The sequence below is a fragment of the Symphalangus syndactylus genome, chromosome 20 (assembly GCF_028878055.3).
Source record: "Symphalangus syndactylus isolate Jambi chromosome 20, NHGRI_mSymSyn1-v2.1_pri, whole genome shotgun sequence".
Taxonomy (NCBI): Eukaryota; Metazoa; Chordata; class Mammalia; order Primates; family Hylobatidae; genus Symphalangus; species Symphalangus syndactylus.
Window position 1 is genome coordinate 52,587,476 of NC_072442.2, and position 21,046 is coordinate 52,608,521.

Genomic DNA, 21,046 nt, shown 5'->3' on the forward strand with positions numbered 1-21,046 from the left:
ATTCACAATTTTTAAGCAGTTCCCAAGTAAATGTTATTTGTTGAACATTTCTTTGATATATGCACAAAAGTATTTTTAGTTATACCAATTTTCACTCCATGCCAGTCAATTCTACTTTATTACTGAAATCTAATTTACATAATTTATTCATTAATTCAACCATGTATTGACCATGCACTATTATGCAAGGGACTGGAGAAACAAATATGAGCACAATGAAATCTCAGTTCTCAGAATATGGCCTTATATTCTGGTAGTGGAATGCTGTAAATATGAAATACAATAGTATTTTTATCTATTTCTGTTTGCATTTCTGCCAGTTTTCCTTTTATGTTTGAGACCCACAAACCCAGTTATCATTGTTTAATGATTACTGCATCAATGCTTTTTCCAATTAAATTTTTTCCTGACATGTTAAGAGTAATCTCTATTTTACTTGTATGTATGAAGGAGTGTCAGGCTTCCAATTATTCTTTAAAAATCAGTCATTTTGTTTGTTTCTTCTAATAACCAGGCTGAATTCTTTTTTATTTAGCCACTCTCATTTCATAGGCAAAGCAAGTCCAATTACATTTCATGTTATAGCAATTATCTATGTATGTTTTCCTCACTCCATTAAAATTTCACCTTTTCCCCTGACCCACATTCTGCAGTGAACTCAAATCTATTTTCCTTTATTTATTTTTTTCTCACATTATTTATATAGCTACACTATTACTTCCACTTCCTTCTCTTGGGACATAGGTAGCATTTGGCAACCCATTTTAGCAGGTTGCTTACGCTCAACCCATGACAAAATATCACATCCTCACTTTCTCATCACTCTAGAAATCTGTTTGTTGTGTAAACCACCTGTTTCAGCACTGTAACAAGACTTGAGAGGATCCAATTAGGAAGTTTGGGACCTGAGCATAGCAGACACTCAAGAAACGTGTTTCAGTGGAAGAAATGAACTTTCCATAGTAAAACAGTCACAAAGAAACCTAAAGTATAAATTTAGGAGTCAGGTGAAAAAAATGGGAACTGTATATTTTATACCTACTTTTTTCCTTCAGGATGCCCTTGAATGTCAAAACCTAGTGAAATCAAGGCTAATGTGTATTGAAAGTTCATTTAAGCTTGGGGCATTTAATTTTTGCCCATTTAACTAAATCTCTACACATCTAATGTTACATACACATTAGTTTCTATTATAACATATCTTTCATTAAGCTTCTCTTTAATATTTCCATATCTGAGGGAAGGTGTAACCAAACCGTGGTCACACAGAAATCTTTAAGATACTTCCAACTGTTTTTTTTTCAAACCTACTGGATCCATATGGCAGTTATGGCATAACGGGAGAAGGGGAAGTAAAACAGGGAAGGGAGTCCTTTACATATTTTAAGGCTTCAAAGCTGGGAATAAAAGGCCTGAAAGCAGCTTTCTCTTTTCTGTAATTTTAAGATCACTCTCTAGTGTGAAATCTCTACTTGATGGACACCTTCCTAAGTTACACTTATAAGGCCTCATTAGGATGTACAGTTGACCCTTGAACAACACGTTTGAACTGTACAGATCCACTTATACTGGAAATTTTTTTTCAACTGAACAGAGTTTGAAAGCACATTATTCAAGGATGGGAAACCTGCGTAGATGTAGGGCTTTTCATATACACAGGTTCCACCAGGCTGACTGTGCAACTTGAGTATGGGTAGATTTTGGTATACATGGGGGGTCCTGGAACCAATCTCCCGAGTATACTGAGGGATGACTGTACTTGAAATAAAGAGTTGATGAGTTACGTTTTTGAATACCCTTCACAGGGTTTCTTTCTGTAATGAATTAAACTCATATCAAATTAAGGTTAAGAAGTCAAGTTTCCTTCTTAAATTTCACATTAAATCTAAATAGGTTATATCCATACCACTACTTCTGATACTTCTGCTGAGTGGTATCTAACATATTGCACTTCTTCGGATTTCTTCTGAATGTTTCGACACACAGAATGCACAAAATAAAATTGAAACGAAGCTGCAAAACTGAATTGAAGTTTCCCTTATCCATTAATTACGATGTTTGGCACCTGTATGAACACGTTGATGCTGAATAAGGTTTGTACTCTGGGTGAAGGTTTTACCACATATACGACATGCATAGGGTTTCTCTCCTGTGTGAATTCTCTGGTGTTGAATAAGGCATGTTCTCTGGCTAAAATCCTTATCACATTCATTACATTTATAGGGTCTCTCTCCAGTATGAGTTCTCTGATGTTGATTAAGTGATGAGGAATAAATGAAAGCTTTCCCACATTCATTACATTTATAGGGTTTTTCTCCAGTATGAATCCTTTGATGCTGAGTAAGATTTGCACCTTGTCTATATGCTTTCCCACATATATTGCATTTAAAGGGTTTTTCTCCATTATGAATCCTCTGATGTTGAGTAAGGTGCACACTCTGGCTGAATGCTTTCCCACACACACTGCATTTATATGGTTTCTCTCCAGTATGTGTTCTATGATGTTGAGTAAGATTTGCACTCTGGCTGAAGGCTTTCCCACATATATTACATATATAGGATTTCTCTCCAGTGTGAGTGGTTTGATGTTGAATAAGGGTTGAGGAATGAGCAAAGGCTTTTCCACATTCATTACATTTATAACACTTCTCTCCAGAATGAATTCTCTGATGTCGAATAAGGTAAGTACTTTGACTAAACACTTTCCAACATTCATTGCATTTATATGGTTTCTTCCCAGTATGTATTTTTTGATGCTGAAGAAGGTGTGTACTCTGACTGAAAGTCTTCCCACATTCATTGCATATATAAGGTTTTTCTCCAGTATGAACTCTCTGATGATTAATCAGTGATGAACTATGACTGAAGGTTTTACCACATTCCAAGCATTTATATGGTTTCTCTCCAGTATGTGTCCTTTGATGGATGGTAAGGTGTGCACGCTGACTAAAGTCTTTCCCACAGTCATCACACTTATAGGGTTTCTCTCCAGTATGAATTCTCTGATGTATGGTAAGGTGTGCACGCTGGCTGAAGGCTTTACCACACTGGTGGCATTCATATGGTTTTTCTCCAGTGTGCATTCTCTGATGTGCAATGAGGGATGAGATATGCCTAAACTCTTTCCCACATTCTTCACATTCATACGATTTCTCTTTGGCATGGGTACTTTGGTGTTTCAGGAGGGATGGGTATTTCCTAAATTTTTTCCCACACACATTACACTTGTAAGGCTTCTCTCCAGGAAGTATTTTCCTATGTACAATACCATATGAGACATGATTGAAGGTTGCCCTGCCTTCATTATACACAGAAGTTTTATTATCTAATTGGGTATCAAACTGTACAATTAGGTTTGAATGCTTTTCAAAATTATTTCTATATATATCATATTTACTAAGACATTCTTCTGTAGGATCATATTCTTGTGAAAGGACTGACTTCAAACTGAAAACTCTTTCATTAGTGTGAATTTTCCAGAAGCCACCTGTTGCTCGCCTCTCTAATCTATCATCGTAGTCACATGAGTCTTCTAATTTGATGGTCTGGGTTTCTTCCTTTGTGAGTTTAGACATATCCTCCACTGGAGTACATGCTTGGCCTTTAGTTTCCCATTCTGAAATAAAAAAAATATAAAAAATCTTCATTTATTTGGAGAAAGGAAACTGCCAAAATAGAAACAAAATAATAAACATAATAAAATGCCCAAAGAGAACAGCTCTGAAAACCTCATCATCATGGTCTTTAAAACTTGGGAAAGGAAACAAAAAGGGCAAAAAAAGGGAGACTAAGTTGTTGAAAACAGACAGGTTCTTCATATTCAACATGGACACAGAGGGAATAAAACAGATTAAGTCAGGTGACAGAGCTGAGAGAAGTCAAAACAGTGACAACACTGTGTGGGATAACTTGGGATGGCCTCATGGGTTAATTTATGTAATGGGTTCATAAAGTAGACATGCTGACTCTCATCACTCTCTCTTCCAATCTGCTCTGCACAATCCCACGTAATATTTCTAAAGCAATTTCACCAAGTGCTTTCTATGCTCAAATTATCTCTAGTAAATCTCCCATAGCCTAAAACAATGGCTCTCAAGGGAGTCCACTAGCAGCATATGCATCACTATCATCTAGAAATGTGTTAACATTATTGGGTCTCACCCAGACATACTGAATCAGAAACTCTGGCAGTAGAGCTTAGTAATCTGTTTTATTAAACCCAGCAGTTTTGCTATATACCAAAGTTTAAGGACTATTGGCTTAAAGTATAAAAGTTAAAAAGTTTAAAATACCTCCACTTGGCATTCAGTCCCAAAATAATTCAGCCCTTTCTATTCTATTCTGTCTCCCACTACAACTCATGTTCAGCTTAATTTAAAGTTATCCACTACTACTTTTTTTTTTTTTTTTTTTTTTGAGACAAACTCTGTGCCGTCTTGGCTCACTGTAACCTCTGCCTCCCAGGTTGAAGTGATTCTTCTGCCTCAGACTCCCGAATAGCTAGGATTACAGGCAGGAACCATCATGCCCAGCTAATTTTTCTATTTTTAATACAGACAGGGTTTCACCAGGTTGGCCAGGCTGGCCTCAAACTCCTGGCCTCAGGTGGTCCGCCTGCCTCAGCCTCTCAAAGTGCTAGGGTTACAGGTATGAGCCGCCACACCCGGCCTAAAGTTATCCACTGCTTCTTCATAATCTTCTCTAGATGCCATGCTAATCCTAGACTCTAGGCCTTCTTTTACAATGCCTTCTCCACCTATTAAAAAAGATGTTTATAGTCCAGCTCATATTTCTCTTTGAATTTAAAATACAGATTAGAGGCCAAGCTCTGTGGCTTATTCCTGTAATCCCAGCATTTTGGGAGGCCAAGGCAGTTGGATCACTTGAGGTCAGGAGTTCCAGACCAGCCTGGCCATCATGGCAAAACTCTGTCTCTACTAAAAATAGAAAAATTTAGACAGATGTGGTGGTGTGCACCTGTAGTCCCAGCTACCTGGGAGGCTGAGGCATGAGAATTGCTTGAACCCTGTAGGCGGAGGTTGCAGTGAGCCATGATCGCCCCACTGCACTCTAGCCTGGATGACAGAGCAAGATCCTGTCTCCAAATAAATAAAATAAAATACAGATTAGGTTGAATCATGTAGGAAATTGCCTTTTTTTATATGTCAAAATGGCTGAATGTCAGCAACCTTATATGGTTCAACACAATATAGTATTGGGCTCATGACAGAACTTGACTTTATATGAGTACAGTCATGGATTGCTTAACAATGAGGATACGTTCTGAGGAATGTGGTGTTGGTCGATTTCATCACTGTGTGAGCATCATAGAGTATACGTATATGAACCTACATCATATATATATATATATATATATATATATATCCTTTTTTAAATATGGAAAGCTAAATCTACCAGCACTATTACTGAATATCAATCATTTCCCCTACTTGATCTGCAAGACAAATATCAAGTGCTTATGTATCAGGCTTCTATATATGCTCCATTGTTGTCTTATGGGACCACTGTCATACATGCAGTTTGTTGTTGACCAAAACATCATTATGCAGCACATGACTGTAATTCACAATTCTGTACATTTCTTGTATTTCCAACCTAGATGTAAATTCTGGAAATAGCTTATCCTTCTTTCACATTTCCTTTAGAAAATGGCCCAAGACTCTCGATATGGTGGCGACTCAACTGAAATGGTAAAATAAATGACATTAACATGTAAAAAGGAGAACTAAAATGAAAGCATACACAGATGTGCATGCATACACATAACCAAACACACACACACACACCCCAAACCAAACCAAACCAAAGAGGTTGACCCTCAATCTAACCTGGCTGTAATAAGGCAGCCAAATATGTATTTGTTGGTGCCTATTACGTTTCTTGAATAATTATTTAACACAAAATTTAAGTTACAACCTCTTTCTCCTTTGAAACCAGGTGGGAAACATATAACTTGCAAATATCAAGAATTACATAATGTAATTTAATCAAATATGGAATTTATAATATAGCAAAAATGGTACTAAATACTTCAGAAACTTTCTAAGAGGAAGATCACAGTATAATACCTTTACAAATATATCTATTCAATTGAGTAATATGCAGTAATTGAAAATGACAGCTACATCATCAGTAAGGGGCTAGTTATTAATAGAATAAGGGATAACATAATATTGATAACTAATAATTAGGTAGGTCTAGGTACATTGATATGAAAAGGTGTGCAGAACACATTAAGTGAAAAAAAAAGCAGGTGTATAAAAAATGTAGAGCAAGATCCTAGCTGTGTAAAGATATGCTATTTGTGTTACAGACAGACACAGACACACACACACACACACACACGCACACACACACATATAATCTAAGGGGAGAAGGTCCTGGTCATGAATGAGGGGAGAGGGACACTTAATATTTGCTTCCTTGTACTGCTTGAATTTACAAACTACTTTTTAAACTTTTATTCAAATATAAAATCATAGTTTACATAAGAAAATGTTTAGGAGTAACGTTAAATGAAAAAAGAGTATCATAACAAGCATGAAAACATATCAGAAGTGGAAAAAGATTAACAAAATGCTAATAATGATATTATAGGTTTTCTTTTCTAGTTTCTAATTTTCAATAAATTTGCTATATTACTTTTGTTGCTATTTAGTACTAGTAAGTAGTTTATAAAGTATAAGTTTAAAAAACTTATAAAAGTTTATAAGTAGTTTATAAAGTACAAAAGTAAGTAGTTTATAAAGTATAAAGTATATTCCATTCCAGTAGGTATAGCAAAATAAAAAGCAATGAAAAATAGAAAATAGTTCTATTACTTTTATGAAAGAAAAAAATTTATAAACCAACTTTCTCAAGCCAGGATTTGTTATTCCCCTCCCCAAAAGAAAATGAGAATGTGGATGGACTGTACCAGTAGGTGTATATATACACAAAAAAGAGATGAGTTAATACCAGAAGCTGAGTTCAACTTCTATGTAATCAGTATAAGTCTATGACAGATTGTACATACAACTGAAAAGTACTAAAGTTATAATTAACAAACTTAAAGTGACAAGACTGGATAATGACCATAAATAAATTGCTACTATAAACGCACTTTTTTTTTTTTTTTTTTTTTTTTGAGACAGAGTTTTGCTTTTGTTGCCCAGGCTGGAGTGCAATGGGGTGATCTCGGCTCACTGCAACCTCCGCCTCCCGGGTTCAAGCGATTCTCTTGCCTCAGCCTCCCGAGTAGCTGAGATTACAGGCATGCACCACCACGCCCGGCTAATTTTGTATTCTTAGTAGAGATGGGGTTTCTCCATGTTGGTCAGGCTGGTCTTGAACTCCTGACCTCAGGTGATCCACCCATCTCGGCCTCCCAAAGTGCTGGGATTACAGGCATGAGCCACTGCACCCAGCTGATAAACGCACATCTTAAAACAAATTAAGTATACTAAAACTTCTGAAACAGATCATTAAGCAGGGTTTGAATATGTGTTTATCAGTAAAAACAGAAAGGATTGGTTAGAAGTGTTATCTGTTGGTTAATAAGGACAAACAGTGGTATAACATTTCTAAACAGAGGAGATTAATGTTGACTCAGGTAATCAAGGAAAGCTTCAGTGGGGGAAGTGTGATTTGAACTGAACCTCAAAGAATGGCAAGGTACTGTATAAACATAAAGAACTATAAACTATAAAATGTAAACATAAGGAACTATAAAAGAACTGAGACAGTAATGGCCATCAAACCAATACGACTATTCTGTTTGTTAATCACCAAAGTTTCCATTTCCTGAAGTGTGACTAACCTACTTCCTGAAGTACCCTAACCAAAGGTAGATTCAACTTACTATATATCTCTGAGCTGGCAAGAAAGCAAAATCCACACAGGCCAAAAATTAAGTAAAAGCAGGAAGGCAAGAAGTCAGTAACGGTTGAAGTTGACTGCCTGAGACAGCTCCTCAATCATGTTTGATGACCTTAAGCTTCCATTCTGAGGGTACAAGGGACTCTGGGGCTAGAAGACAAAGGCTGGGGCCCAGCCAAGGAGAGGAGGCTGACAGGAGTCCTCTGAACAGAGGACTACACACTATGTGAGAACAGGCTAGGCTAGAAAAAAAAACCCCCAAAACCTCACCTCTACAGAAGGAAAAAAGGAACTGTCTTTCTCAGTCTTGGTGCTCTTTGGGGGAGAAAAATCCCCCCTCTCCAAATGCATAACCATACATTGCCCTTTCTTGAGTATTCAGAGCCCAAATTTGTGCTCTCTGATGATCGAAAAAAACTCCTCGTGTTGAGAAGTTAAAGTGACTTCAGACTGCAAGTATCTCCCAGAAGACTATCCTGACTCTAATTCAGGCTTATTTCCATTATACTATGTATGTGTCCTCAGTGCCTAGAGTGTGCAGAATTTGTTCCTCAGAGAATTTAGTGTGCTGTAGGTGCATTTTGTATTTTGCCAACTAAGGCATATAAGGCCATAAATTATAGAGAAGAATTAGCTTTTAAAGTTTATGACCCTTTAAATACCTGATGACCAAAGTTAGTTAGTTTTCTTAAAAAGTGAAACAATTCACTCTAAGGTAGCATATCTTTTTTTTTTTTTTTTGATACAGAGTCTTACTCTGTCACCCAGTGGGAGTGCAGTGGTGCGATCTTGGCTCACTGCAGCCTTGATCTCCTAGGCTCAAGTTATCCTCTCACTTCAGCCTCCCTGGTAGCTGGGACTAGTCATGCATCACCACGACCAGTTAATTAAAAAAAATTTTTTTTAGTAGAGACAGATCTCACTATGTTGCCCAGGGTGGTCTCAAATTCCTGAGTTTAAGCGATCTGCCTGCCTCAGCCTCCCAAAGTGCTGGGGTTACAGGTGTGAGCCACTGTGCCTGGCCATATCATATTTGTCATTATTGTTTAATTCATTGTTATATACTAGCATCCATATTGGTGGACATACAAGAAGTCAGTGTCTTAGATTTAAAAAATGGAATAATGGCTGGGCGCCATGGCTCACACCTGTAATCTCAGCACCAGAGACCAAGGCAGGCGGATCGCTTGAGCCCAGCAATTGAGATCAGTCTGGGAAACATGGCAAGACCCTGCCTCTGCAAAAAATACAAAAATTGGCCAGGCGTGGTGGCTCACGCCTGTAATCCCAGCACTTTGGGAGGCCGAGGTGGGCGGATCACGAGGTCAGGAGATCGAGACCATCCTGGCTAACACGGTGAAACCCCGTCCCTACTAAAAATACAAAAAATTAGCCGGGTGAGGTGGCGGGCGCCTGTAGTCCCAGCTACTCGGGAGGCTGAGGCAAGAGAATGGCGTGAACCCCGGGGGGGCGGAGCCTGCACTGAGCCGAGATCGTGCCGCTGCACTCCAGCCTGGGTGACAGTGAGACTCCATCTCAAAGAAAAAAAAAAAATTATCTGGGCATGGTGGCATGCACCTGTAGTCCTAGCTACTCAGGAGGCTGAGGTGGAAGGATCGCTTGAATGCAGGAGATGGAGGTTGCAGTGAGCCATGATCACACCATTGCACTCCAGCTCGGGCAACAGAGTGAGACTCTGTCTCAACAACAGCAATAAAATAAAATAATGAAATAAAAAATGGAATAAAAGCAAGATGCAAGAATATACATAGTATACTTCTTTCGTATACAAAAGAAGATAATATATTAATAATTTATTTTTGCAAAGAGAAACATACGAAGGATACACCAGAAACCAATGATCATGGTTACCTATAGGGAGTAGGTGGGAAGAGAGCAGAAGGAAAGGAAATGTATACCTTTCCATATAGTTTTTGAGTTCTCAGCCATGTTACTGTTTTTGCATACTCAAAAATGTAAATTAAAAATAATTTTAAAAAGCAAAAAAACACTATCCTTAGTGGTATATATTCTAAGGACAAAAAGGACTTCAAAGAAATCTTGAACTTTCCAGATTGTTAGATTAATGTGAATTTGAAACTATTTTTGTGTGTAACATATGATATAGCAAATAAGTAAATATACTGATGTTGTTGGAAACCAGGTTATTCACTGTATAAGAAAGGAGATACAAAATGGAATATGGGAATATATAAAATGGAATATCCTTGTGGTGTTAGATTTGAATTGGGGTTTAAGTATGAACTCCTGACTTAAAAGAACACACACACACACACACACACACACACACACACACACTTCCTAGTTCTATCCACTGAGCGAAAGCAATGATACCCATAAACAGTGAATATGCTTATGGCCCAGATCTTGGTTTCTCAATACCATTCCCTACTAAAATGAATCAGGGTTCCTTAGAGAAATCTCAAGTCTAAGGTGAGCATAAGGTGAGCCTAAAGAACATCTGGCTGTGCCAGAAAACAAGGAAATGGTTGAAGACAAATTGGGACATGTCAAAAAGATGCTGGACTTTGTTTGATGCTAGTGTGCCCAAATTTGGGACAACTGAGCATCAAAAACACAAAACAAAATGTAAAAACTGGAATTAATGGACTGATAATAAATAAATATACATACATATATATATTTTTTTCTTTTTTCTTTTTTTTTGAGATGGAGTCTTGCTCTGTTGCCCAGGCTGGAGTGCAGTGGCACAATCTTGGCTCACTGCAACCTCTACCTCCCAAGTTCAAGAGATTCTTCTGCCTGAGCCTCCCAAGTAGCTGGGACTACAGGCACGTGCCACCACGCCCAGCTAATTTTTGTATTATTATTATTATTTTTAGTAGAGACAGGGTTTTACCATGTTAGCCAGGCTGGTCTCAAACTCCTGACCTCAAGTGATCCACTCACTTGGCCTCCTAAAGTGCTGGGATTATAGGAGTGAGCCACCATGACTGGCAGACTAATATACTGAATTTTTAAAATTTCCATTAGTCAACAGTGGTATATATATATAAATGGGGTGGGGGAGGGAGAGCTATTCTTTTTTTTTTTTTTGACATGGAGTCTAGCTCTGTTGCCCAGGCTGGAGTGCAGTGGCACAATCTTGGCTCACTGCAACCCCCGCCTCCCGGGTTCAAGTGATTCTCCTGCCTCAGCCTCCCGAGTAGCTGGGATTACAGGCGCCGCCACCATGCCCAGCTAATTTTTGTATTTTCAGTAGAGACAGAGTTTCACTGTGTTGGCCAGGCTGGTCTTGAACTCTTGACTTCATGATCCGCCCACCTTGGCCTCCCAAAGTGCTGGGATCACAAGTGTGAGCCACCATACCTGGCCAAAAGGGCTATTCTTTAATGAAGAATGGTATTACTCATTTAGAAAAGATGACTGGATTAGAAAATCACCATTTTGCTGGGAGTGGTGGCTCACGCCTGTAATCCTAGCACTTTGGGAGGCCGAGGTGGGTGGATCACAAGGTCAGGAGATTGAGACCATCTTGGTTAACATGGTGAAACCCCGTCTCTACTAAAAATACAAAAAATTAGCCAGGCGTAGTGGCGGGCGCCTGTGGTCCCAGCTACTTGGGAGGCTGAGGCAGGAGAATGGCATGAACCTGGGAGGCAGAGGTTGCAGTGAGCCAAGGTCCCGCCACTGCACTCCAACCTGAGCAACAGAGCAAGACTCCACCTCAAAAAAAAAAAAAAAAAAAAATCACCATTTTGCAGCTGGGCGCAGTGGCTCACGCCTGTAATCTCAGCCCTTTGGGAGGCCAAGGCGGGTGGATCACCCGAGGTCAGGAGTTTGAGACCAGCCTGGCCAACATGGTGACACCTGTCTCTACTAAAACTACAAAAACTAGCCCAGTGTGCTGGCACATGCCTCTAATCCCAGCTACCGCGGAAGCTGAGGCAGGAGAATTGCTTGAACTCAGGAGGCAGAGGTTGCAGTGAGAGGAGATCACACCATTGCACTCCAGCCTGGGTGACAAGAGTGAAACTCCATCTCAAAAACAACAAAAAAGAAAATCACCATTTTGCAACCAGCAATATAATAATGCAAAGATCATCAAATGGATGCTAAAAATTTTAAGTAAAAGATTATCAAGGAATAGTCATGTGACCTCAAAGTATCACTCCACAGATTACTTATTAATCACAAAGAATGCACCTTTAAAAAGCAGAGATCCTGTACACACCTTAACCAAACTGAGCATCACCAATGATGAGATGAATTACCATTATGTACCTCCTGAGGAAATGCAATGGAAGATACACATCACCTTTCAAATATTCTTGGCAAAATGTTTAAACTGACTAATCTTTAGGAAACAATGAGGCAAATCTAAACTGTAGGTCATTTAAAAAAACTGGCTGGGAACCTTTAAAAAATGTCAATATCATGAAAGACTTTTTTTAAAAAAGAAAAAAGGCTGGGGAACATTTCTCTATTAAAAGGGACTAAAGATAGGAGATACGCAAGTAGAATACATGATTCTTGACTGGATTCTGTACTGGGGAGAAAAATATCTATAAAGGATTTTTTTAGGACAGTTGGGAAAATCTGAATATTTGACTATACATTTGATGATACTATTATATAAATGTTAAATATCTACAATGAGAGAATGGTATCATCCTTATGCAGAAGAATGTTCATGTTCTTAGGAGGTATTTAGGGGTTGTCATGATGTCTATAGCTAACTGTAAAATGGCTCAGTGCAAAAACCTTTGTATAGAGATACAGCAAAAGTGGCTAAATGATGATAATTAGTGATTCCAAGTAGACAGTACATAGTGATGAATGTAATGTGCCTGTGTAGGTTTGAAATCTTTTAAAATGAAGTTATTGTGGAGGGAATAAGCAAGGAATGAGAATGAAAAAGTCCATGAATAAGGAACAAGTTAAATAATAAAAATATGATGCAGATATAAAAAAAGAAATGAGGAAGCTCTTTACATACTCATTTGGAAGGCTTTCCAAGATATACTTTTAAGTTAAAAAAGGCAGGTACAAAACAGTATGTATAGTATGCTACCATTCATATTAAAAATGGAGAAAAACTATTTTTATATTGACTTTATATGCAAAAAACCCAAAGCAAAATAAACATCTCAAATAACTGTTTATCACCACACTTTTATCCTGGAGACAACAGTTGTTCAAACTTTATTACCTGACTTCTACTTATGTGGAACTTTATTACAGACTTCTACAGCAAAACAGTGGTTCATGCTCTTATGACAGCGGTCACATGCTGGGGAGATGTAGGAACTGGGTGAATGTGGTATTCAGGTGGGACATTCATATATATTTATATATATATTTTGCTTTATGTATTTTTAAACATTTTGAATCTTGTGAATATATTATCTTTTTAAATAATTAGAAAATAAAAAAGAAAGGGATGATTTAGAAAAGTGAAGGCAGGCGGATGTAGGGATTTGTCAGTGAACAGAATAAAAGAAACTCAAAAAGAAGAAGGTTTAACATTTAAATTTTTAGGGTGCATTCATGCATGTTTAAATCTAGAGGAAGGGGAAAGTGGCACAATGAAAGCCCTAGACAAAGCTCTAAGAGATGGGACCTAGAGGTCACGTAGAAGGATAAAATGAGAAGAGACCCGGGAAAAGTGTGTTAATAGTGATGTTCAGAAGCTCTTCCTGAAGAGGCCTCTGTAAGGAAGCAATGCCAAACAGCTCAGTGTTCTTCACAGGCTAGAATGCCTTTACAAAAAGTGACCTGGTCATATTTAAAATGCATTTCTCACCAGATTTAGGATATAGATTCTTAAATGCAAGAAGCTCATGTGCTTTTTATTTCTCACCTGGACTAGGGCCTTCTAAAATTTCTTTTATCACCATCCATGGTTCTTCCAATATGGGAATCACAGTTGGTCTGTACACTGTAAGTCCTGTTCAGGAGGAATATAATGAATTTTATCCTGGAGATAAACGGTTGCTCAAAGTTTTATTACCAGACTTCTACCTATCTGGGAGAACAGATCTCTGTAGGAAAATAATAGTTCATGGACATGATCTAATAAGAGAATTAGGCTGTTGGTTGTTATCCTTTCAGAGACAGGATAACAATTTCCTGCCACTGAAGAGGATATGTGAAGGAAGAAACCTTCCCTTAGGGTAGCAAAGGCTGGGCAAGGCAGCATCAGGTGGCAGCACTATGAAGCTGTGCATCAGTTGCCAATGTTCTCTCACTTAAAAACCTTTCATTTGGGAAACGGGAGTAAAACAGTCACTTTTGTGCTTGAATGGGATAAGAGCATTTATTTCTAGACCCCATTTTTAGCCAAGCATGTCTGAGGACCAACCCATTTTTAATGGGGACAGGCAGGGAGGAGGAGGGATGCAGATGATCCTTACCCAGAGAAACCATGTTCCAATAGTTCTGTAACGTCACAGTCTTGTATAATTCCTTCTGCACAGGACGCATTAACTCCCAGTCCTCCTGGGTGATGTCTACAGCCACATCTTTGAATGTCATCGATTCCTAAAATATCAAATGTAACTTAACTCCGTTCAAGAACTAATGGCAAAGTGGACACTGATAACACTGGGTGTATGTATGGTGGCGGATTGTCACAGAATTTTAAGCTTTAGCAGGATCCTAGAAGTTGTCTAGTCAAAACCCTCCCCCGCCATATGGACAGCCCCACAGCATCTCTCCATGACCCTAAATGGAAGTTTGAAAATAGATCAGAATTTATTTTCACTTAGCACTCATGCATGCATTGGTGGCAGCTCTATTTTAAAAAGAAAAGGTTTATTATTACTATTTTTAAAAGAGACAGGGTCTCGCTCTGTTGCCTGTGCTGGACTAGTGCGTGCATTGGTGGCAGCTCCATTTTTAAAAGGAAAAGGTTTATTATTATTTTTAAAAGAGACAGGGTCTCGCCTGGTCACCTGGACTGGAGTGCGATGGTACAATCATTGTTCACTGCAGCCTTGAACTCCTGGGCAGAAGTGATCCTCTCACCTCACCCTCCTGAGTAGCTGGGACTACAGGCACACACCATCACATCTGGCTAATTTAAAATTTTTTTTTGTAGAGATGGGGTTTTGCTATGCTGCCCAGGCTGGTCTCAAACTCCTGAAATCAAGCGATCTTTCACCTCAGCTCCCCAAAGTGTTGGGATTACAGGAGTGATCCACCATGCCTGACTTGAGTTTTAAATTTTAAACACAGATGACACAGAGTTGAATGGTTTTGCTTTTCAAGCTATGCTTTAAGAATAAATCCAACATATTATAATTAAAATGTTAAGATATTTTTATGTGTTCTATGGTTAAATTCAGTCTTTCTTTTAAAAAATATAACAGATACCAATAATCACAGTGTTGAACTGCTGCACTGTTAAATACATTTCACAATCTGATAAGGTTAGTGCCTTTCTTGTTTGCTCTTCTTTTGTTAAAAATATAGTATTATCTTACATGTTTATTTTTTCTGTTTTTTTGTTTGAGAAACAGTCTTGCTCTGTCACCCAGGCTGGAGTGCAGTGGCCTCCCGAGAAGCTGGGATTACAGGCGCATGCCACCATGTCTAGCTAATTTTTGTATTTTTAGTAGAGACAGGGTTTTGCCACGTTGGCCAGGCTGGTCTCCAAACTCCTGACCTCAGGTGATCCAGCTGCCTTGGCCTCCCAAAGTGATGGGATGACAGGTGTGAGCAACTGCACCTGGCCACGTGTTTATTTTTTCATATAATTGTCAGTATCTTTAAACAAATCATATTGGAGGCCAGGCACAGTGGCTCATACCTGCAATCCCAGCACTTTGGGAAGCCAAGGCAGGAGGATCACTTTGAGGCCAGAAGTTTAAGACCAGCCTGGGCAACATAGTGAGATTCCATCCCTTAAAAAATTTTTTCTTTTAAATCATATTGGGATTTAAAAATTGTATTAAGTTTATAAATTAGGGAGAACTGATGACTTTATAATATTCAAGGTTTCTTTCATTTCTACAAAATATTAGACATGAAAGTACTGCAATATTTATATTATGCTTAGTTTTAGATATTTTAAAATTTTTTTGGGGGTGTGATACTGGAAGCATTTTTCTCACTTTATAATTTATCTCATTTTTATATGTATATGTAGATATATATATAAGTATATATATGTAAGTGATTAATTTTTGCATGTCATTTTCTTTAGTCTTTGATCCAATTTTTCTATTAGTGTTTCTAACAGTTTTTCCCTTGATTTTGTTAGGCTTTCCAGGTAAATGTTCACATTATCAATGAATAATCATTTTAACTTGGTTACCAAAGGCTTTCCAATTTCAGAAAAAAGTTACATTTTTTCAGTAAATCTTTCTCTTAAGGTAGCTTGAGTTACTATTCTTTAAAATAATATAGACTCATGGCTGGGCACGGTGGCTTACACCTATAATCCCAGCACTTTGGGAGGCCAACGCAGGTGGATCACCTGAGGTCAGGAGTTCAAGACCAGCATGACCAACATGGCGAAACCCTGTCTCTACTAACAGTACAAAAATTAGCCAGGCATGGTGGCACGCACCTGTAACCCCAGCTACTCCAGAGGCTGTGGCATGAGAATCACTTGAACCCAGGAGGTGGAGGCTGCAGTGGACCAAGAGCGCACCACTGTACTCCAGCCTGGGCAACAGAGTGCGACTCTGTCTCAAAAAATATATATAAATTCATGATCAACAGTAATATGACAGAATGCATGGCCTTTAACTACTTGTTAATGATGAAAAATAATAGTAATCATCTATTAATTGCTTAACTGTAATCCAGGCTAACTACAAGTCTCATAATATTTAATACTCACAATCTAGGTAAATTCTATTTATGAGAGTAGAATAACTCAGGCTAAGAGAGGTTAAGTATCTTGTCCCAAATTGCAGTTCCAATGGTAGAGCCGGGAAACAAAACCTAAATCCATCTGGCTGTGGAGGTCAATCTTGCATTCTCTATGTGATATTGCTGACAAAGTCAAAGTAAGGAAAGTCATATCAAGGGAAGGCAATGGAAGCACCTTTTCTCTACAGTACATTCACCTACCTTAACAGACCAAGATAACATAGGAGAGAAACTGGGCTTAAGTCCTTGATAGAGCTTCTGGGGGCACAGTAATTATAGGGCCAGGTCAGAAAATGTCCTCACACGCTAAGAAGGCATTTTAAAATCAGAAAAGACAGTCACACTCACTTTGGTCACCAAGTCATTTAGCCATCCTGCCTGGAAAGCATGTTTTCCTCTGGGGTCTTCCTCTGGGGTATCTTGGGAAAGGGTAGAGTTTTGAGGAGCTAGAGAAGAGAAAGAGGTCATGAGGGAGATTAGTCCTTTTTGAATGGCCTAGGAAACCCCTCACCAAATAGATGCCTACACTTTCTTAAATTGAGAAGAAGGAAATCAAAAACAGCACTCCTACTTCAAAGCATCAGAGGAAAGGGCCAATGACTTGTCCTAAGACATCAAAACAGACTTCAAAAACAAGCTCGCTCTAAAAATCTTAGAGTATGAACAAAATTCATTTTAACTAAATCTTTATGTGATATTAATTTTGTGAGTTATCTCTTAATAAGGGAATGTTCTCCAGACCCTTTCTTCCTTTTTTGGAAGTATTTTATTGTAAAATTCAATTCACAAAGCAAATGACTTATTAGTAGAATGGTGCAAACCTCTGCAGGTACTTTCTGAGGGCTCACACAGTGGTAATTTGGTTGTGTCTGGTCATTCTTTCAAGACATTTTTCCTGGGGGTTTAGATAATGTGTGTTTGCTCCCAAGCAATCTGGAAGGGGAACACCATGCAGGATGGAGCTCATGTTAAAGCCTTGTTCTCACTCACTAACCTTTGTTCTCCCCAGTTTCTTTCTTTTTAAAAAATGCATCCTGGACCTCTCAGTGTTCTCCCTGATTTCTTTAAAGGAGCTGCTCAGATGTGCTAGTTGTCTTCTTTAACCACCCAGGGATTCCTCCCCTCTCTGCTCTATGATTCTCACCTTCCTCTTCTAGAATCTGAGTCAAATCCTCCACCAGAGTCACTGCTTCCTCGCTGCTCTCTGGATACTGGGACTTTACCCAAGTCCTAACCTCACCAGGCAGGATGGTCAGGAATTGCTCCAGCACCAGCAGCTCCAAAATTTGTTCCTTTGAGTGAATCTCAGGTCTCAGCCACTTAAGGCAGAGCTCTCGGAGTTGACTCAATGCCTTTCGAGGACCAGCCAGGTCTGGGTATGGAAAATTCCTAAAATTCTGTCGACAGGTCTCAGTGTCACGCAAGAATCTCGAAGTAAGGATTTCCTTCTCAACATTGTAGGGTCCACTCTGAGCCTTGTCTGACTTCCACCTTAGAAGGATTTGAGAACGTGAAGAACTGTTCATCCTCTTGCTTGAGGCTAACATTGCTACAGACAGGAGAGTCAATCTGGCAATATCCTTTATTTCTCCAGTAGTGAGCCAACTGCTTGAAGTCTCATGCTAGAGTCACAAGGACACTATATCAAAGGCTGCTGCAGCCGAGGGCAGAACAGAATCAAGGTAGAGTTAGCAGCCTTATTGACAAATTCTGAGCCCAGAACTTGCAGGGATGGATAAGAGACCCTGAAACATAAGCATGGACCACAAGGTCAAGAATCCCTGGTGTACTCTACTATACATATACACACACAGAAACAGACTTGCAGTGTGCATAGATGAACACACATAAGCTTTACCTTGTCTTCCTCCCCTATATCCTTAGACTTGTAAGGGAACTGCCATCTGCTTGGGGTTGGTGGGGGATGGAGCTGCTATTAAAAAGGTAGTGTCAGAGGCAATGACTCAAAGAATCTAAGCAAAACGACAGATTAAACCTCTAACCTGTTGAAACAAAAATTAAACATTTTTATAGAGAAAATAGTTTCATTATTTTAGTCACTGATGTTACAGAAGCTGTAATGACTGAACTGACTCTCAACAATAACAGAGCGAATCTGTTACTTGGAAGAAACTAGGAGAATTTCTTCTTAATACAGTGCTCAAGGTTCCCAAGGGAACTGTCAGGGGGAAAAGGCGAGCCATTTATCTGCGTTGCATGTTACTGCCAGCCGATTCTAGCCTTTCACTATCAGAGGGCTGGGAAGACCAGAGGGTTGGACTGGAAAAGAGTGAAGAGGTTGGTGTGACTTGAAGTCCTTTAAGTGCTTCTATAGGAGACAGTTCCTTAGGGATATATTCAAAACCAGGATTCTCGAAGGAAACCTTAGAACCGGCCTGATCTGGAGGAGAACCGACACCACCTGTCCCCAGGCTCCAGCTCCGAGCCCTGCTCAGGCACAGTCGTGCCACCAAAGACAACTGTTTACAAGGCCCTGCGGAGGAGATGCGACAGCCTTGCCTTGCCTCCTGTCGCCTCCCCTTCCCGGCCAAGTCCCTCTGCCTCTTACTCCTCTTCAGCCGCAGGGTCGAGGGCGAGTGCAGCGGGGGAGTCGGGGACCGTGCGACGCGCAACGCTGGGACTGGGCCCACAGCAGCCTCCACCCCGTCTTTGCCCTCCCGCAGGCCACGAGCACGGGAGCCCGCGCGTGGACGGGCTCGGGCTGTCACTGATCGCGCGGACACTCGCGCGCTGCGCCCGGACATCAATACCTGTCGCTGGGACCCGGCCGACGGGCAGCCGGAGCGGCCCTAAGGCCACAGGCAACAATGGCGACGCTGGCACAGGCGCCTGCGTGGCGGGCTCAGTCCCGAGCGGCAGCGGGTCCTCGGGCTCCGCCACTTCCCTTCCCCGCAAAGCACAGAGTGTCCCGGCCACGAGCTGCACGTTCCAGCCCGGTCCTGAGAAGCCCGGCCCAGAAACCCCGGCGCCTCTGCTTCGCCGCGACCTCGCCTCGGCGTCACTGCGCATGTGCGCCAGAAGAACGCTGCGCGCCCGCAGAGCCAATCGGAGCCCAAGCTGCGGCCTCCCCCTCCCGCGCCTCTGGCCCTGGACCTGTCTCCATGACAACCTCCTTCACCCATCGCTCTGACTTGCTTGTCAGCCTGCGAGGTTCCGAAGGGAACTTCAAAGTTTCCCCGGGCAGACGCAGGTCTAGTAGACGTCTTGGAGGCCAGGGAGGTGCCAGCAGCTGGAGGAGCGCCGGGAGTTGAAGGCCTGCGCCAACTACCCAGAGAAAACCGGGTGCCAGATTTCCTAGAGGAAGAACCGGCAGGGAAGATGTGGGTCTAAAGGCAGAAAGACTTAATGTGCGGTTTCGGGCTTTACTGTGCATACATACTAACTGTTAAAGGTTTTCACTTCCTCCTCAGGAATTTGATTCTGAGACTCTCAGATTGGGGGGGAAAAAACCCATGTTCTTTCTTTCTTTCTTTTCTTTTTTCTTTTGAGACGGAGTCTCGCTCTGTCGCCCAGGCTGGAGTGCAATGGTGCGAGCTCGGCTCACTGCAACCTCCGCCTCCTGGGTTCAAGTGATTCTCACTTGAACCTCCTGGGTTCAGCCTCCCGAGCAGCTGTTATTTCTAAGAGACACAAAACAAAAATACATAAAACACTGGAAAAATAAAAGCATAGAAAAACATATTCAAGGTGTTTCCGTTATCTACTGTTCTATTAACAAACCACCCCAAAACTTAGTGGTTTTGAAGAACAATCACCTTATTATGCTCATAAATTTCATGGTGAGGAATTTGAAAGGGGAACCGAGTGGGTGGGCCTTTGCCTCATTATGTCTGTATCCTCTGTTGGGATGATTTGATGGCTGGGAGGGCCCGCTTCCAAGATGGCTTTTCCACTCACATGTCTACTGCTTGGGAGGAGATGGGCTAAAAGATGAACTCGGCTTGTATTTGACCAGGGTGCCTCAATGTGGTCTCTCCAGCATAAAGGACTGAGGGCAGCTGGACTGATCACATGGTGGCTCTGGGCTCCAAGAGTGAGCATTCCAGTGAACAAGAGAGAAGCGCCACGGCCAATTATAACATGGCCTTGGAAGTCACCTAGCACCAATTCTGTCAGACTCTTGGTCAAAGCAATCACAAGCCTACACAGAATCAAATGGAGGCAGAATCCTGTGGGGGTGGAGGAGGACTGTCAAAGAGTCTTAATATCACCACACCAGGAAAATTTTAACAAAAAGAAAGTTGGGCCGGGCGCGGTGGCTCACGCCTGTAATCCCAGCACT

At 40.5% G+C, this 21,046-nt stretch overlaps 1 protein-coding gene across 5 annotated transcripts; it reads right to left on the reverse strand.

Annotated features, from left to right (window-relative positions):
- Positions 1-488: 488 nt before the first annotated feature.
- On the reverse strand, positions 489-19,777 carry ZNF287 (zinc finger protein 287). Of its 5 annotated transcripts, none has more exons than XM_055257134.2 (7): positions 19,515-19,777; positions 18,602-18,676; positions 17,888-18,488; positions 17,092-17,189; positions 14,277-14,403; positions 13,724-13,810; positions 489-3,616 (listed from the first exon to the last, which is right to left on the reverse strand). In XM_055257134.2, exons 3-7 carry the CDS (start codon positions 18,288-18,290, stop codon positions 2,046-2,048), a joined length of 2,286 nt encoding a protein of 761 aa, XP_055113109.2. In that variant the 5' UTR covers positions 18,291-18,488; positions 18,602-18,676; positions 19,515-19,777; the 3' UTR covers positions 489-2,045. The 5 variants fall into 5 exon arrangements, with proteins under 5 accessions (XP_055113109.2, XP_055113107.2, XP_055113110.2 ...); XM_055257132.2 differs by having other exon boundaries at positions 18,602-18,746; XM_055257135.2 differs by having other exon boundaries at positions 18,602-18,673; positions 19,515-19,767.
- Positions 19,778-21,046: the final 1,269 nt, after the last annotated feature.